At 40.1% G+C, this 16,391-nt stretch overlaps 1 protein-coding gene across 2 annotated transcripts in view; it reads right to left on the bottom strand.

Moving 5' to 3' along the window:
- Window positions 1-14,015, bottom strand: part of TSHZ2 (teashirt zinc finger homeobox 2) — a 342,078-nt gene extending 328,063 nt beyond the window's left edge. For both annotated transcript variants that reach the window (XR_006103756.1, XM_042465760.1), the window contains exon 1: window positions 12,974-14,015. Coding sequence is in view for 1 of the 2 variants with exons in the window: in XM_042465760.1 (XP_042321694.1) it covers window positions 12,974-13,013 (40 nt within the window). In the remaining variant the exon portion in view is untranslated. The remainder of the gene's footprint in view (window positions 1-12,973) is intronic.
- Between the last annotated feature and the right edge of the window lie 2,376 nt (window positions 14,016-16,391).

The raw sequence follows: 16,391 nt of genomic DNA on the forward strand, positions 1-16,391 counted from the left end.
TGAAGGACAGAACAGCAGCATGTGATAACTACAATTAGACTCTGCTGGGAAGGAATGACATAAGAGAAAAATGGTGGTGAAGAACATCATCTAACACCATGCCATAGATGAGATAGCAGCTTTTTAGGATAGGTTTAGCTACCATGCTAATTGTGCTATAATTTTTTCCCAGATTCAAAAATCACTTTTAATCTCAAGCTTCAGAATGAAACACATCTATAACATATGATCCTATATCTTATTGCCTGTGTTTGCTCAGTTTCCATTTTAACCCCCTTTTCCCTACTCCCACTCTTTGTTAGTCTTTCTAATTTCCTCACACCCATTTCCCCATCTCTTTTCTTTATCTGTCATAGCATCAAATTAGCCAGCAACACAACATCAAAATATGCTTCTAGAATTAGAAACTGAAATGAATCTGTCTCTATGAACATTTTTGCTATGGTGTCTTATGGCAACATTATCATAATGCTCCTGCAATGCCAACATTGCACTATATTTTTGCTTTGTTTTATGACCTACGTTGTTGTTTTTTCCCATCTTGGAAAAATTGCCATCAGGCCTCTGGAATTCCCATGCAACCAGATTTGGTGCTGTTGTACTATGAACAATTGTGGGAAGTTCAGCATCCACTGATGGGAAAAGCATGCTGTGTGAATGAACTGTTATTTGTCCCCTGATATTAGGTAACACTCAATTATGCTTCCTTTGCTAAGCACCTTTCACAGTTGGCCCCTGTGATGTCATTTCTGGGGAATGCTGCATTTCTCTGGGCATACTCTAGAAACTCAGGGCTGAGCCAAAGTCTCATAGTTTTCCACAACTGTTTCTGAGAGTGCTGAAAGATGTCTCTGCTTGTCAGTGATATTGTTTTTGTATCAGGAATCCTTGTGTGTGTGTGTGTGGGGGGGGTCCACTTTTCCATATGGACAGACTTGATCCTTAGTTGTATTCCATGATCTGATCATATGATCATATGTTGGTCCATTCTGTGAATCCATTCTGGCTTTCACTACTGCCTCCCACCATCACCCTGCAACTACTATGAAGCAAAATGGAACTCTGTTGCTGTGCTTACGCTGAAAACAGAGCAGATTCAACATGAGTGGTGGTGAAATCAGGAATGAATTTGTCATTTATCCAGTGGTGGATTCACCAGCTGTCCCTGTGTTCCACTAAACTGGGTGGCTATGTAGTGTTTTAACGCCATCCCCTTTGCTACATGATCACTACACATCTAATCACAACACTGAAAACAATATGTTATGTTAGGTCAGACTATACGTATCCATCTAATAGGTTGGTATCATTTTGGAAATCTTCAGCATATCTGGCAGGAGACTCTCACATCATCTAATTTCTGATCTTTTTTAACCAGAAATGCAAAGGACTGCACTGGGGTCTTTCTTGTGTAAAGTATGTAATTTACCACTAAGGTGTAGAAAAGATAAATAGGAAGGAAGAAATGGTGCTGAAGCAACAAAAGGCATGTCAAACCAAAATGGCAAAATAGATTTTTTTTTCTCAGTAAACATTTCTCACCTACTGAAATCACCAAATTTGGCAATTTCAGATGTGGAAAATCAAATTTCAAAATTAAAAAATCAAAATCATATCATATTTACACTCACATACATCCATACATGGAAAGCCAACACTTCTGGTCAATCTTATGCCAATCCAGTTTTGAGAGCACTGGAGCCAAAACAACTTCCAGTCTGAAAGACACATGATACTGCTAAATTACTGAAAGTAAGCAACAAACCACAAAAAGATCCAAAATCCACAAAACAGTGATACCTCTCCTGACCAACCAAAATGCACAAAACACTTATTGCAAAATGCACATGTTTTGCACATTTTGGTTGGCTAGTAGAGGTGTTGCTGTTTGTGAGTTTTGTATGTTGTGCTTTGCTGCGTGGCCAGGATGGCTACACCTGAATATGTTTGAAGGTAAGCAGTTTTCCCCCCAGTGGTCTCTGCCTGGATGGAGTAGAACTTTCTATATGCTACCAAGATTTCTATGATTAAAGAAAGATGGGATAAAATACATCAAATAATAATCTGTAAAGTAATATGGAAGACACTGCAAACACCTGGACCTAGAATTTAGCACTGTCATTAAACTGATCAATGTTTCAGTACTTTAAGCTGCATTCCTACACATGCTTACCTTGGAGTAAGACACTTTGAACTTATTGAACTTATTTCTTAGAGTAGGCATCATATGACTGTGCTGTTAATTTGCTCATCTGTGAAGACAGAATAAAGATATATATCTACCTATTTCACCTGCTTAGATAAATAAATCTAGGAACCCTTGGCAAAGATGAAACCATAAATGCTAAGAGCTGAATTGGTAGGTTGCTTCGTTCTTTTTAATGTATGGAATTTTTTGGGTAAAACTGGCCAAAACTCTACCTCTTCTCATTTGCATTAAATCATTTTTATTTGTACAATTTGTATTCCACCTTTTCATATTCTGAATGATAAAAAAGGAGTCTTATTATCACTCACATCTCTAGTGGGTACCCTCCCTTCTCCATACTCCAAATTGGCATCTTTTAACAGATTCCACTATTTTACTTTTTAGAAAGAAAGAAAGAAAGAAAGAAAGAAAGAAAGACTCACATTGTGCAATGAAATGAAATGTTCATCTCTGCAGCCATAAAATCATAGCTATGCCCTATCGAACAATTTGGTATGAAGTGTTCTTCATTCACTACCCTCATTCCATACCTCAAACTTTTTGTTTTCTCATTGAATAAAAGATTTCTCAGTCTAAACGTAATGGGCAGAGGCAAGAAAGACTAGGGATATACACACGTTATTAACATCTACATTCAATGCCTTTGATTCAATCCAAAGTGTTCATTCCTTTTTTTTTTTTTTCTAAACACAGCTACACTAAGAGCCTGAAATCACACAGTGGATTTCGATGGATATAATTATTTTCATTAAAATTACAAACAGCATGATATTTCTTTTCCAAGGCAAACTGTACAGGAATCTTACAAAAAGAGGCCAAATATTGTAAGTAGGAGTGACGCTTTGGGAATATCTAATAGCATTTTCTTGCAGCAGTATACAGGAAAAATTCTTTACAAGTTAAGATCAGCTCCATTTGTGTGTTGGATATTTATGTGTATGTTGGGGAGGAGGAAGAACTGAGAAATTATTTTTTTTAAATAACCATTACTGTAAGCCAGTATTCAAATCCTGGAGGAAAATTGGGCCTTTTCTCTTCTACATATACAAACCTAGGCACAACAGGTTTTTTCAATGAAATTAGTCTTTTGAGAATGATACAGGAAGAACTCAAAGCTTCTTAAAAACCTTATTGCTTCTCATATTTGCCACCTGGGGCTATGGACTGTTGTTCTTTCCCAGTAAAAAGTTTCTGGTGCTGCCGCCGTTGTTGTTTTCTGACATGCCCAAATTTAACGGTTATTCAAGATGGATCATGCTATTTCCACATGTTCAGTGGCTCTGCTTTTCCATAACCATTTATGGTAGAAGACGGCGCCTATCACAGTCCCTTTTGCATCATGAACAACTTTAATGAGGTAGGGTATCATTAGATGATAGCAGTTTTATGCTGAATGCAAGGAGAGAATATAGGCACTTACCTAGCAAAGAGCAAGACAGAGAAATAATAGATACAATATACAGAGATGAAAGAGCAAAGACGGCATCTCATTTCCATTAATACAATAAAAATGCAGCATTAATGCTGCAACTTTTCTCTTAGAATATTTTTTCCTATCCAATAAAGTTGAACAATATTATGCTTATCAACACAAACGATTGTGGGGGGAGGTACATTTCCCCCTTGTCTTACTCATGCGTAAGCATTCTAGTATAGCTCCCAACTATTAATATATTTGAACTGAGTATCTTCAGTTCAGTAGCTTCAAAAATTTCACCCAAATGAACTTTGAAACAGTGCCAAAAAATAGGTGATGGAATCAGTTAGAATAGAATATCGGTACATGGCAAAAGACTACCAAAGCAAAGCAACTTCACTGAAATAACTTGCTTACTGTGTTTTTAACAATTTATGTCACAAGTACAAGCATGCTAAGACTTTACTGTGTCAAGACTTAATCTTTTTTTCTCCAATGGGTAAACTAGGTTGTTATTTTGTTCTCTAAAGAAAAGAATGATTTAAAGTTGTCCTGAGCTGTTTCATTCACGTATTAATTTTCATTTGTCAAAATTTGAAGGCTAAAGCTTTGCATGGATAACATTGTTAGTGCCATAGTTCTCTATAATCCCAGTGTATGCTCAGGTATGTCCATGATAGAATATCTCTGCAGGTATTAGAGGAGTGGAAGCATATATGTAGATTTTACTTGAAGTGATTCACCATGTTTGTTGGAGAATATTAAACAATATAACAGAATGCCATATATAATTTAAAAACTGCATTTTTTCCCCTTGAGTTTATTATGTTTATGAGGCATTGGGAAGGATATTTCCTAATCCCTAAAGATACAGCCATGCTATTTCAGGGGGAAAGACCCTCTTCATTATTTTAAAATAACCCTTTAATATGATATTTACCTCCCAATACTATTTTTCCAGCTATTTTTTTAAAATCTTCCATTTGAAGAAAAAAGAAAGAAGTACAGCAGTCTACAGTAGTTAGCAAAGGGATTGTGTAAACCTAATGGGGAAATATTAGATTTTGTCTGTGACCCATTTCCCCAAGAAATCTGGCAGAGACACAGTTCCCTAGTTTGGGATTTTTTCTTCTTCTTTTTTTGTTTCAGCATGAAGGTATTTCTAGCTTGCAAACGACTGTATTAAGCATCTGAAAAAGGACTAAACTCATCCAAAATACCAAGTGCTTTACATCACAGGTCAACAGAATGAAAGAAGAAATAGCGTTTTAAATTTCTGAGCCTAAACTTCACTTTGCATGGCCAGAGGGAAGGGAAGACAGGAATCTGAGGTTCACAATATTTAGATACTCTTTCCTTGAAAGCTGCTGTTGCAAATCCTCCATCCCACACTGCCCTATTACTGGACCTTCTGTACTGCCTTTTGTCCTTTTACCACATAGGAGGAAAGACCAACTACAAATTTATTTTCCGGATTTTAGTAACACTAAAAATATTGTAGGGGGAAAAAACAGAGTAGCATTTGTAACTGAAGGGAAATACAATAGCAATAATATCATTGATCTGGAAACACTGCTTTGGATTGTAAAGAGAACCAGACCTCTCCAAGGATTCTGCAAAGGAAGCTCGACAGGAAGGCTAAGGGCAAAATATAATTCATGCCAAACCTCTAACAATCTTAATTTATTTTTATTTATTTATTTTAGATTAAAAGTCTAATCCCATCCTGCTTGCATTGCCAGGTCTTGGAATGAAGATAAAGCAGCTCTCTTGCATAAATCAAGAATGAACCCTGAGTGGAACACATTCCATGAGACAAAAGTCAGCTGGACTGGACACACAAACCTACAAATTCTGTGACCCACATTAAAAACCAAAACCAAAAACCAACAGCATAAAAAATAAAATAAAAATTCAACCATTCCAATTTGTCAAACGACTGAAAATAAAACTTTCACCGTGACACCAACATGCTTCCAGCTGTCTCAAATGTCAGGCTCCTCAAAACCATCCTGCTGCTTGTGGGAGCATGTTCTGGAGATAAAAACTTTACAAATGTCTTTAATTTCAGAATGAAAGATGCCTTAATGAAATTAACAAAGGACTATTTTCATAGCCAGACCTTATGAAAAGGAATGTAGCTAAAGGTGCCACCCACACATCTCCCCCTGTCTGCGGTACAACCTGAAAGACTCTAAATAAAGAGGATTTTTCTTTTGGTAATATATACCCAGTCACATTTCCCCACTATAATGTCACCTGAAAATTGGATCTGATTCCTCCCAAAATTAACATTTGAGCTATTAAATTCTGCACAAAAGCTTAAAGGAAATAGTTGTTCTGTGTTCAGATGTATTTAAAGAACAACATTGCAGGTTCTTCAACTGCTCAGCCTAAGTAACCCACAACTTGAAGGGGAAAAAAGCAAACTCCAGGAGGTCACTCTATTTGATGCACAATTTTAAGGGGGTGGAGAACATTAGAAAAGGTTTCCTGGATTGTACCAGATTGCACCTGGAAATCAAAGACAAAGTAAGGGCAGCAGCTGGGAGGAGTGAGTGAGAGTTTTAATAAATCTGGACAGGTTTCTGGGGAAGTGGGTGAATTTTCCTAGCTGCAAATGTTTTGATCTTTCCCTCAAATCCACACAGACACTGGTTTGGAATGTGTGTGTATCAGAAATCTCTTGAGAGTAGTGTGACATCCAACAAAGAGGGATAAAGTCACCAAACATCTCTTCTATTGATAAGACTAAGTGCTTAATCTAAAAGGAGGATTGGAAAGAGTTATAAAAATAAATCCTTGAACAAGACTAGCTTTAGACATGCTGGAGGCTGGTGGCTCCATCATCACTGGGACAATGACTCTGTTCTGGGTATTAGATGGAAGTTTAAAAAAGCAAGCCATGGTCCTCTTTTAAGGATAAGTCCCAGCACCTTAGAAAGTTCTCGTACTGTATCTGTATTATTTTAACTGAGCTGTTTAAATTTTTTTTAAAAAAAATCTTATCAAATTCATTTTATTGAATGATTGGTTTTAATACTCTCTTTTTGGAAACATTGTAACTGTTCTTTTACATTGCAATCCGCTTTGAATCCCATTTTTTTTTGGGGGGGGGGGGGAAGCAGAATATGAATAAATATCATCACCACCACCACCACCACAACAACAACAACAACTTGTCTAAAACCAAGAACAGTTTCAGTGCTCCACTGAGGTCAAAGTCATCAGCATAGACCATTCAGATGAAAGTGGCATTAAGACTGTGCACAAATCTTTGTGATAGGTTTGTCTTAGCGTCACAATAAGTTGGAAACAACTTGAAGACAAATAGCACACATACTGAGACAACCAAAGAAAAACCCATTGCCCCAACTGTACTCCCATTCTTACTGAGCCATATAGAGCGAAAGGCCACATAAAGTCAAAAGCAGTTTAGTTTCTCATGTCCCATCTGGCTTAAGGAGGCTCAGTGAGCATGCCTTTCCAGAAGCCTCTAAAAAGCAATAATCATGGAGCCAGAAACACTGTGCTTGAATCAAGAGAAAGGGGGGAGTATTATTTATAGCACATGAACATTTGAAAGGCACAGAAATGTAAACACTGGGAAGAGAAGATGAAAGAATGTGTCCTATACTGGAACAAGAACAAGTCATTTTGCTGCCTGAGGCAAAAGCAAAAATTGCATCCTTTCTGCATTTGATGTACAGAGGATAACTGACTACTACCATACCCAAGAAAGCACTTGTTTAGCAAGTTCAGTCAGGCCATGAGATCCATGTTCCCCAAAATGAAGGTGAACAACTGTGGGGGCCACTGCCAATAGTCAAAGGGCACTACTCATATTGCTGAATGATAGGATCAGCTCTAGTACAGATAAAGCGTAAACTATCTATATGAGAAGCTAAGGTTGTAATTCTTACACAATTGGGAGACTCCTCGAGCAGCCATTTTCTCAGCCTAACAGATATTATCCCCCTTGTGAGAAGATATAAAGTAAAAACCCTACAAAGACATTGAAAATTATTCATACTAATGAGCATGGAGCCTCTAAACTGCTAACAGTCCAAAGGCCAAGGAAATCCAAATTTCCTTCTGCAGATTGAAATCTAGTGATGGCTGATAAAGTGCTTCCTTCTGGTAGCCCAAATGTGGTTGATATATGGTCAGTATCCTCTAAGTAGTCCTTCCCTCTTAGCACATCGAAACCACTCTGTACATGTGATATGAATTATAATTTTTGGCCCAAGTGATCAGGTGATTTTCACCACAGGTAAGAATTTTGTGGTAAAAGTGCTGTCTGCACAGCTCACACATTTGTTTGTGTGCCACCCGGAAACCCATGCCAGCTGCTGCTTTCATATTACAAAGAGATTGGAACATTGGTCTTCTACCCAAACACAATCCCTATGTTACCAAATATGGTCAATGAAACTCCAGAGAGACATGTTGCCCATCTGGGAAGCCCAGACTTCTTGCCTTATGTGTACAACTTGACTGTCATGTCAACAGCCAATGCTTCAGTCAATTGTGTTGGGTCATGCACAGGGAGATGAGCTAAGGAGTTCTGAGGCAAGCGATACTTGGATCTTTTTGAGGTGAACTTTCTTTCCTGCAGAAGGATTTTAAAAAAGACCCTGCAAATTTATATTGCCCCAAACAGAGCCTGTTTTGCTTGGAACCCAGTGTTGTTGTCTTCCCAAGCATAGGGCTAGACGTAACATGGCATAAATGCAAGACCTTTAGTCATTATTTGTGTGCGCGTGTCTCTCTGATACCGTATGTCAGGCCAAAGTCTTTGCCAAGCTAACCCCAAAGAATGCAGATTGCCCTGCCTGAATGGATTGTTCCCAGTTTTAATAAGTGGCACTATTAAGGTGCAAATTGCAACTTTTAAGTACAGTAATGATTGCTAATAGCCTTATGTTTACTGCCACACAAGGACTTTCATGAAAACAAAATCTGCATTATTCATTTCTAGCTCCAGTAAACAAAGTGAACACACCTGGTTTCTCTCTCTCTCTCTCCCCCCCCCCCCTCTCATTGGTACTTTGCTGCTTAACCAGGCCCAACAAAGAGAGAGAAATGAGAACTAAAGAGGGACAAAAAAGAAAAGTGTTAAGTCTAGAATTATATAGCAATGAGCAGCAAATTCATGATTTGCAAAGTAAAATATGCACATCTCAACAAGCTGTAGGAGGAGAGGAGAGTTTAATCCTGTGGAATGGGGTTTGAAAGCTATTTCCGATATAGAGAAATAAAAATGGTATTAACATAACAATTCAGTCTTAGTCCTAGGTTTTCCTTTCCCCTCAATTGTGTTGGGTCATGCAATGGCTGTTCCCCAGAGACAGCTGCATTTTTTTAATTCAGCAAAACATGGTCGGCCTGATGCTCATCTTTCTCACCACAGTGTAATCCCATTGGCTACAGGAGAATCCCTCCTGTCTCAGAGTCATGGGAGAAGAAGGGAATCAGACCGACAGTCTGCAAAGCACCTTGGGCTCTTTGGGGATGGAAGATAACAATGCACATGTAATATATCATTACAAATAAATGTATGATGTAATGTCAGGCACTAACCTAAAAATATTCAAACATCTGCTTCAGGAATTATGCAGACAATAGTGAAAAAAGAAGAACAATGCTGCTGAAAAATGAGTCAAGGGGAACATATGTGTTTGACATCGCTGTTTTCCTGACTCAGAGAATATGATTTTTTTTAATGAGTTAGGGACAAAATGTGCGATCATCAAACCTAAATATCCACACACACACACACACACACACACGTATCTACTTACACCACCAGGTTTCATTACCACATTCCTTAACACACGATAGAAGGCTCTTGTGGCTTAAAAATTAATAATGGGGAGGGGGGGATCATCATGTAGGTAGATTTTCATCAAGCAGCTGGACAACCCTGCTGATTCACTTGCTTGTTCTCTGTAACCTTTACGTCGTTCATTAATCAAATGAGAAACCTGCTTTCGAAATAAATGCTTGGGCATAATTATTTACAGTTGGGTATAGGATTTAATTCCAGGCAAAGAACAAGGCAGCCACCTCCAGAAACATAACACTTAACATCTTTCTACCCTTAGAGGCTAACTGCCTAAAAAGTTGTAAACTTTTTTCAACCAGTGGGGCCAAAATTATCAGTGAACCAGCCTTGAATAGACCTTTCAAACTATGCAGCTTCTTTCTTTCTTTAAAAATAAAATAAAATAAAAAATAAAATTGTGCATATAAAGGAAGGGAAGGAAGGACATTTGGATAATCAATTATTTTGTCCAGCCCTTCTTCATTCTCCTTAAGACCATACTGTGGCACATGGAATTATTTAGACAGTGTTTATCTAATATTTTACAACTATTTTTTAAAGAGGGGGTTCAAAAATGTTTTTTATTTTGCATTTTAAATGTTTTTACACATCACCTCAGTGGCCTGGAGGACTGGAAAGGGAGTAGACAAATGGCTTTGAATGATTAAACAATTAAATAATGTGACAGACATGTTAAGCTAGAGCTAGGAAAATGAAAGTAAACTTACTACAATGTCTAGAGCAATGTGATATAGTGCTTACAGACACGATGCGTAAAATCAAAGTAGAATTTGTATATAGAGAGTATAAAGTTGTTCACAGTGGGCTTCCTATATGGGATAAAACCTGAACTTTCATTACTGAATCAGCTGCTTCACAATCTGACACTGTATACAGAATGGTAGACAAAGAGAATTAAAAGGAGGGCTCTTGGAAGTGAGCTTCACTTTTCATGGCAAAATTCCCAACTGAGAGGCAGGCAAGTCTTTTAAACTGCCACCCAGCAGTCTGAAAACCTTTACCAAAAATGCATCAAAATTATGGCCAAGGGAGTGGCACCTCGGCTAAAGACTAAGACTGTTAACTAACTAGAAGGAGGCCAATAAGTACCAACTGCCTATTGTACAATATTGTTATTTCCTATATTGTACTATGTACCTTTCTTTCCCACGCTACTTGTTCTCCCAATTCCTAGCAGACTTTGAAAAGAAATCAAATGAAACAAGTCAGACAAATAGGAAAACATACCTTTGTGGGAAGTATACATCTATACTTTATGGACCCACAATGGCAGAAGAAATCATTTCTTCATTCATTAGTGTCTTAATGAATAAGCAAGGACAATCAGACTGCAGCAGGCCTTTTCAAACTGTTTCACTTGTAGCATATAAACTATCTTCTAGGAAAGGCCAGAACACACACACACAAGAACAAATGAAGTTGTACCTCTGGGGAGATAATGTAAAAGGTTACACCTTTATGTTGTCTGTCAAAACAGTAGTATGGGTGTACTAAAACTAGGGTAACTCCTGTGTCTATTGATTGTTTTCACCTAGGCATAATTTTCTATAAAACTATTTGAAAGGATCTTTAGACTGCGATCATCATTTTGTTTCCTTCTTGTTGACTGATATAAGTAAGTGAGCACATGTGTACCACTGTTTGATAAATCTCAAAGTTAACATGGGAGAAGTAATTTTTTTAATGTAAAAAAATATTAGGAGTGGACCAAGTTTGTAAAAGTTTGCCTTCCCCCTCCAAATTGATTTCCACTTCTAAAAAAATATCTAAACACTACTGCGGAAGGTTATCTCAAATGCACATGCTGAAAGTTTCCCACATTTTCAAGTGATGTTATTTGGTATCTGACGGAAATGCACAACATGAACGGATGATCCCAAGGTGAGAGAGAGAGGGATATGTGTGTGTATGTGTTTAAAGAACTGCTTACCATCACTACACAGCTCTAAATCTGCCTGAACACAAAAGGAAAGGGGGGGGAAATCCCACCCACATTAAAGCCAAACAAGATAATAATTGTGCATGTCTGGCTATGAGATTCTAGAGGGCAAGGCTTGCGTCACGAGCACTCAGGTTACCATAGTGAGTGATTTATTGATATATATCAAGAATGAATAGATCAAAGGCAGCAAGATGACAGGTGATCAATCAAATGTCAAATCAAAGCTGGCAATCAACTGGAAACCTGATTTTTTTCTCTCTCTTCTTCCAGTGGGTGGGTCTGGTGACAGCCAAATGAACTTTCGTACCGCACGACCCAGAAAGAAAAGCCCAGCAAACTATTTGTTTCCCCTCTTTGAGCAATTCAACAACCTTGTACGAAACACGCAGGCATGTAGAGAGATGCAGGCAGACAAGAGATAAAGTAAACCCTTACTTTGAAAGGGACTTCTTTTTACAGGCCTCTCCCCCAGTTTCCTCCCTCAATTAACTTTTGAAAATCTCCCTTCCTTCCCCTTTTGGATTTCTCCAGAAACCAAGACCAAAAGAAAAAAGAAAAGAAAAGAAACAATTTCCCTTAAAAAGTTGCATGCTGATTCATCTCCTTCCAGAGCAGCCCTGGTTGCATTTGACCCTCGCCTGGCCTTTAAACAGGGGCTCTATAAACTTGACTCACAACATGCAAGCAAGGCATGCAAAAGATTAATTTGCTTGGAATCTAAAAGGAGCTGCCTCCCAACCGCCAGGATGTTCCTTTTATTTCCTGTTGCAGCTTCTTCTTCTTTCTTGTTTTTCCATTTCCAGGGATGATCAAAGGCTTGAACTTCAACCAAAGGGTTCATCAAGAGAGACAAGCCAACCTCCCCCCCTCCACCTTCCATCCTTGCTGTTTTGCAGAAACACAGAAGAGACTCACAAGAGAAACCACACTCTAGAAAAAGACCATCTGAGTATGTGTAGATATACATATCTAAAGCCAAGCATTGCCCCTTCATTATTATTATTATTATTTGGCATGCAACGTCCATTATTGCAAAAAAACAAAGGTTCACCTCTTATCTCAGGATGCAACATGATCATGATCAAGGAGGATGCAAATAGAGGGAAGGGAGGAAGAGAGTAAAAGAGAAGAGGTGAGAAACCAAGCGGAAGAAAGTTGGGGGGAAAAGTTGAGGAAGGAGACCACAAGATCGCAGCGCCAGAGGCAAGGCGACAAATCCCAAACGAGAGAGAGAGAGAGGGAGGGAGAGAAAGAGAGAAGAGAAAGAGAGAACTCCAAATAAATATAAAATCAAAATCAAAACACCCCCATAGACCCCCAAAAGCAGTAATGCTAAGCGATGCCCCCCCCCCCCCCTTTGAAGAGATGGAGAGAATGGATCCAGGAGATTCAAGGTGAGGAGGTGTGGAAGAGAGGGATGGAGGAAGGGATGAGAAGGAGGAAGAGGGCGTCCCAGGCATGAGGATGCTGAGGGCCAGGACGATCCAAAGTGGAGGATGCCAAGGAAGGCAAGCAGGGAGAGGTGGGGAGTGGGGCTGCCCAGGCTGCCTGGCTTACCTGCTGCCCGCTTGGGTGCCTGCTGCTTCCTCCTTGGCATCGCGGTACTTTCTCCCGCCGTACTTCGTCCTCTTCCCGGAGCCGAGGCTTGGAAGCTGGCAGGGCTGCTGGGGCTCGATGATGATGATGATGGCTCTGATGGTTATGTCTCCTTCCCTGCCCCTTGCTTTTCCCTCGACGGGAGTGGATGTGGGTCTCTCTCTCCTTCTCTCTCTCTCTCTCTCTCTCCCCCACACGGTCTCCCCTCCCTTCGCCCCCCTTTGGCAACCCACAGCCCCCTCGCCTTGCCCTCGCCTGGGCCACTTGGCGGAGCAGATCAACCTGTTCCCAGTCTGGAGGAGAACGAGGAGGAGGATTTTCCCCTCTCCCCCTCAAAAAGACCTTAAGCTGGGAGACAGAGAGACAGAGAGATCGACCTCTTTTGGGGAGATCTCTTGTTTTGTTTGAACTTGCTTTGATGCAAACATCAGGGAGATCCAGAGACACCCCCTCCTAGAGGGGTGTGTGTGTGTGTGTGTGTGTGTGTGTGACAAAAAACAACAATGTTCTTTCAAGTGGATCGATAAATCACAAAAGGCAGAGGAGAGTTTTGTTTTGAAAGGAGATCGCTCTGTGTGAGTGTGAGTGTGAGTGTAAGGGAGAGTTGCGATTTCCTCTCTTTTCTTTCTTTCTTTTTGCTTTTGGACCCCCCCCCTTCCTCGGTTGCCTCTCTCTCTCTCTCTCTCTGGCGGATGGGGCGAGTGTTTTTTGCGGAGGAAACGGCAGGTTTGGGTTGCTGTCAGATGGCAGGGTTTGTGAGTGATCGGGGAGAAGAGAGACAGAGCTTGGGATGGAGGAAGGAAAACGAGTGTTCACACACACACACACACACACACACACTCACAGGGACAGATTTGTACACACACACACACACACGCTCACACCGGCAGACCCCCTGGCATCCTCCGATGCACACACACAGACAGACACACACAGAGGCAGGGCGAGGCGATGCCAGCGAACATCGATCCCCTCCGAGCCAACTGTACATTAACAAACTCCTCCTCCGCGACCTGATGACAGGATGAAATGTACTCCGAGCCGACAAGGAGGCAGGCAGTTTATTAAAGAGACAGAGGGCTTGGGATGAGCCTCCAAAGGAAGGCAGAGCCTATGGTTTGTGTGTGTTGTTTGTTGTTGTTGTTGTTTTGGTGGCAGAGACCAAACCAGCTCCCCTTCTCCTTCACAAGCAGCAACCTTCACTTGGCCCATTGGTGCATTGATGTCACATTTGGTATTTGCTCTACTAGGGCTGCATCCACTCTGGACACATAACCCAGTTTGGCCCCGCTTTAACTCTCTTTTCTGGCTCAAGGATATGGAATTCTGGGAGTTGGAGTTTGTTGTAAGCCCAGAGCAGAGGGTGCCACAACAAACTACCATTCTCAGAATCCCGTAGCATTGGGCCATGCCAGCTAAAGCAACAAAACAAACGAGCTTCATTTATATACCGCTTCATACCGCCTAAGCAGTGTGTGTGTTGTGTGTCTTCAAGTCATTTACCAACTTGTGGAGACCCTCAGAAGACTCTATCAGGGAAGATTTGTTTAGAGGAGGTTTGCCATTGCCTTCCTCTGAAGCTGAGAGCATGTGACTGAGCCAAGGACACCCAGTGGGATTCATGGCCGAGCAGGAATCGATCCCTAGTCTCTAGAGTCATAGTCCAATGCTCAAACCACTACACAACCCCACTTCATTCAATTATAGATCACCCCACTTAGAATATTAGTTGTTAAAAAGCTGTCTCCAATTTGATTCTGTCTGCTTTTCTCTCTGTCTGTCACACATGTGCGCACCAAATTGGAGGATGGTACATGATAAAGTTCTCTCTTTCCCACACTTTTGAAAATAGATTGCTGACAAGTTCTCACCATCAGAAAGGCACCCGGGAGGTGTTGGGTTGCCTCTGGAACAAACTGTGTGAAGTTTCCTTTTATTTCCTTTTTCTCTGTCTCGCCCAGGTGTTTGGCAGTGATAGGCAGATGGAGGCTGTAGCTGCTTTAGGTTCAGTTGTGTGCTGAACAAAAACTCCTCCAAGTGGAAAAACAACCACAGAGGTTGGGAAGAAGAGGAGGAGGACTGAGAACTACGATCAAGCTCATTCATCATGTATCTGTTTTGGAGGGGGTGAATGCCCACATGTGTTCATCATAACTTGTGAAGCATGCATGTGTCCATGTGGTAAGAACATGCTTGCATGTGGCATTTCCCCTTGTGTGTACATAATGTTACATGTGTGTTACTTTGTCGGTTGCCAGTTCTGGCTTATGTGTAGCATACACATGGCTTATCCACCTGGAAGTGATAACCCTAAAGGAAATCAACTTGTGTGAAGTGGCCCTAAGGAGGAAGTAACATTACAGTCCCACTTATCTGAGAGTTCGCCAGACATATTGAAAACATCTGGAGAAACAGCCGTTTGGATGCTATTTACATCCAGCTGCCTCCACGCAAAAACACACAGAGTAGGATTATGAACAGCCTTGTGATGTCCAAAGTAGCCTAAAACAGGAATGGGTTGGGATTTTGCTTCAGTTTGTGAGTTTTGTTTTGGGTTTTGTTTTGTTTTTTAAATTATCACTTTTACTAATTTACCAAGACTCACAGATTTCTTCCTATCTGGACTAGAAAGATTATTTTTTTAAAGAACCCTGAATGTGAGAGAAACTAAACTTGATATATATTCTAATTCAAACTCAGGGATTTGAGTGCTTATTTTCGAAGTCTGGGTTTAAATCCTTATTTATTCACTCACATAAGCATTGCTACTACCCTTTTTTGTGGAAGATACCTCACTTTTCCTTTTCATGCTTCATGGATGCTTACAATACTGAACTGAATATGGCCAGGATAATTGTGTTTCCAGCCAGTGTGATGTATTGGTTTGAGTGCTGAACTAGGAATCTGGGAAATGAGGGTATGAATTCCCCCTTAGCCATGAAAACTCACTGGGTGACACTGGGCAAATAACAACCTCCTCCTAATAAACCTTACCAGGAAAATCCTGTGACAGGTTTGCCTTCAAATAATCAGAAACAACTTGAAGGCACACCAGCAACGATTGTGTTTGCAATGATTGTGTTTCACTTTATTTTTTAAAGAATTTACCAATATTGCAATGTATGCATATTTGGGGTGGAAATATGCCTTAGGACTTCTACAAATAGGAAATGACAATTATGTTTTACTTCATTTTTTACCAACAATTTAGGCAATTGTAGGTGAACTAGTACAGAGCGAAGCTTCAGTCATTGTTTTGGTAAAATGTATAATCTATCTCAAAACATTACTGGAGTGCCTGATATTTCTTCTTCAGATGGTGCTTTTGCTGCATCAGATAGCATTCAGTCCACAACTACTTTGTCAATGGGTAAATGAG

This window comes from Sceloporus undulatus, chromosome 4, assembly GCF_019175285.1.
Source record: "Sceloporus undulatus isolate JIND9_A2432 ecotype Alabama chromosome 4, SceUnd_v1.1, whole genome shotgun sequence".
Classification (NCBI taxonomy): domain Eukaryota; kingdom Metazoa; phylum Chordata; class Lepidosauria; order Squamata; family Phrynosomatidae; genus Sceloporus; species Sceloporus undulatus.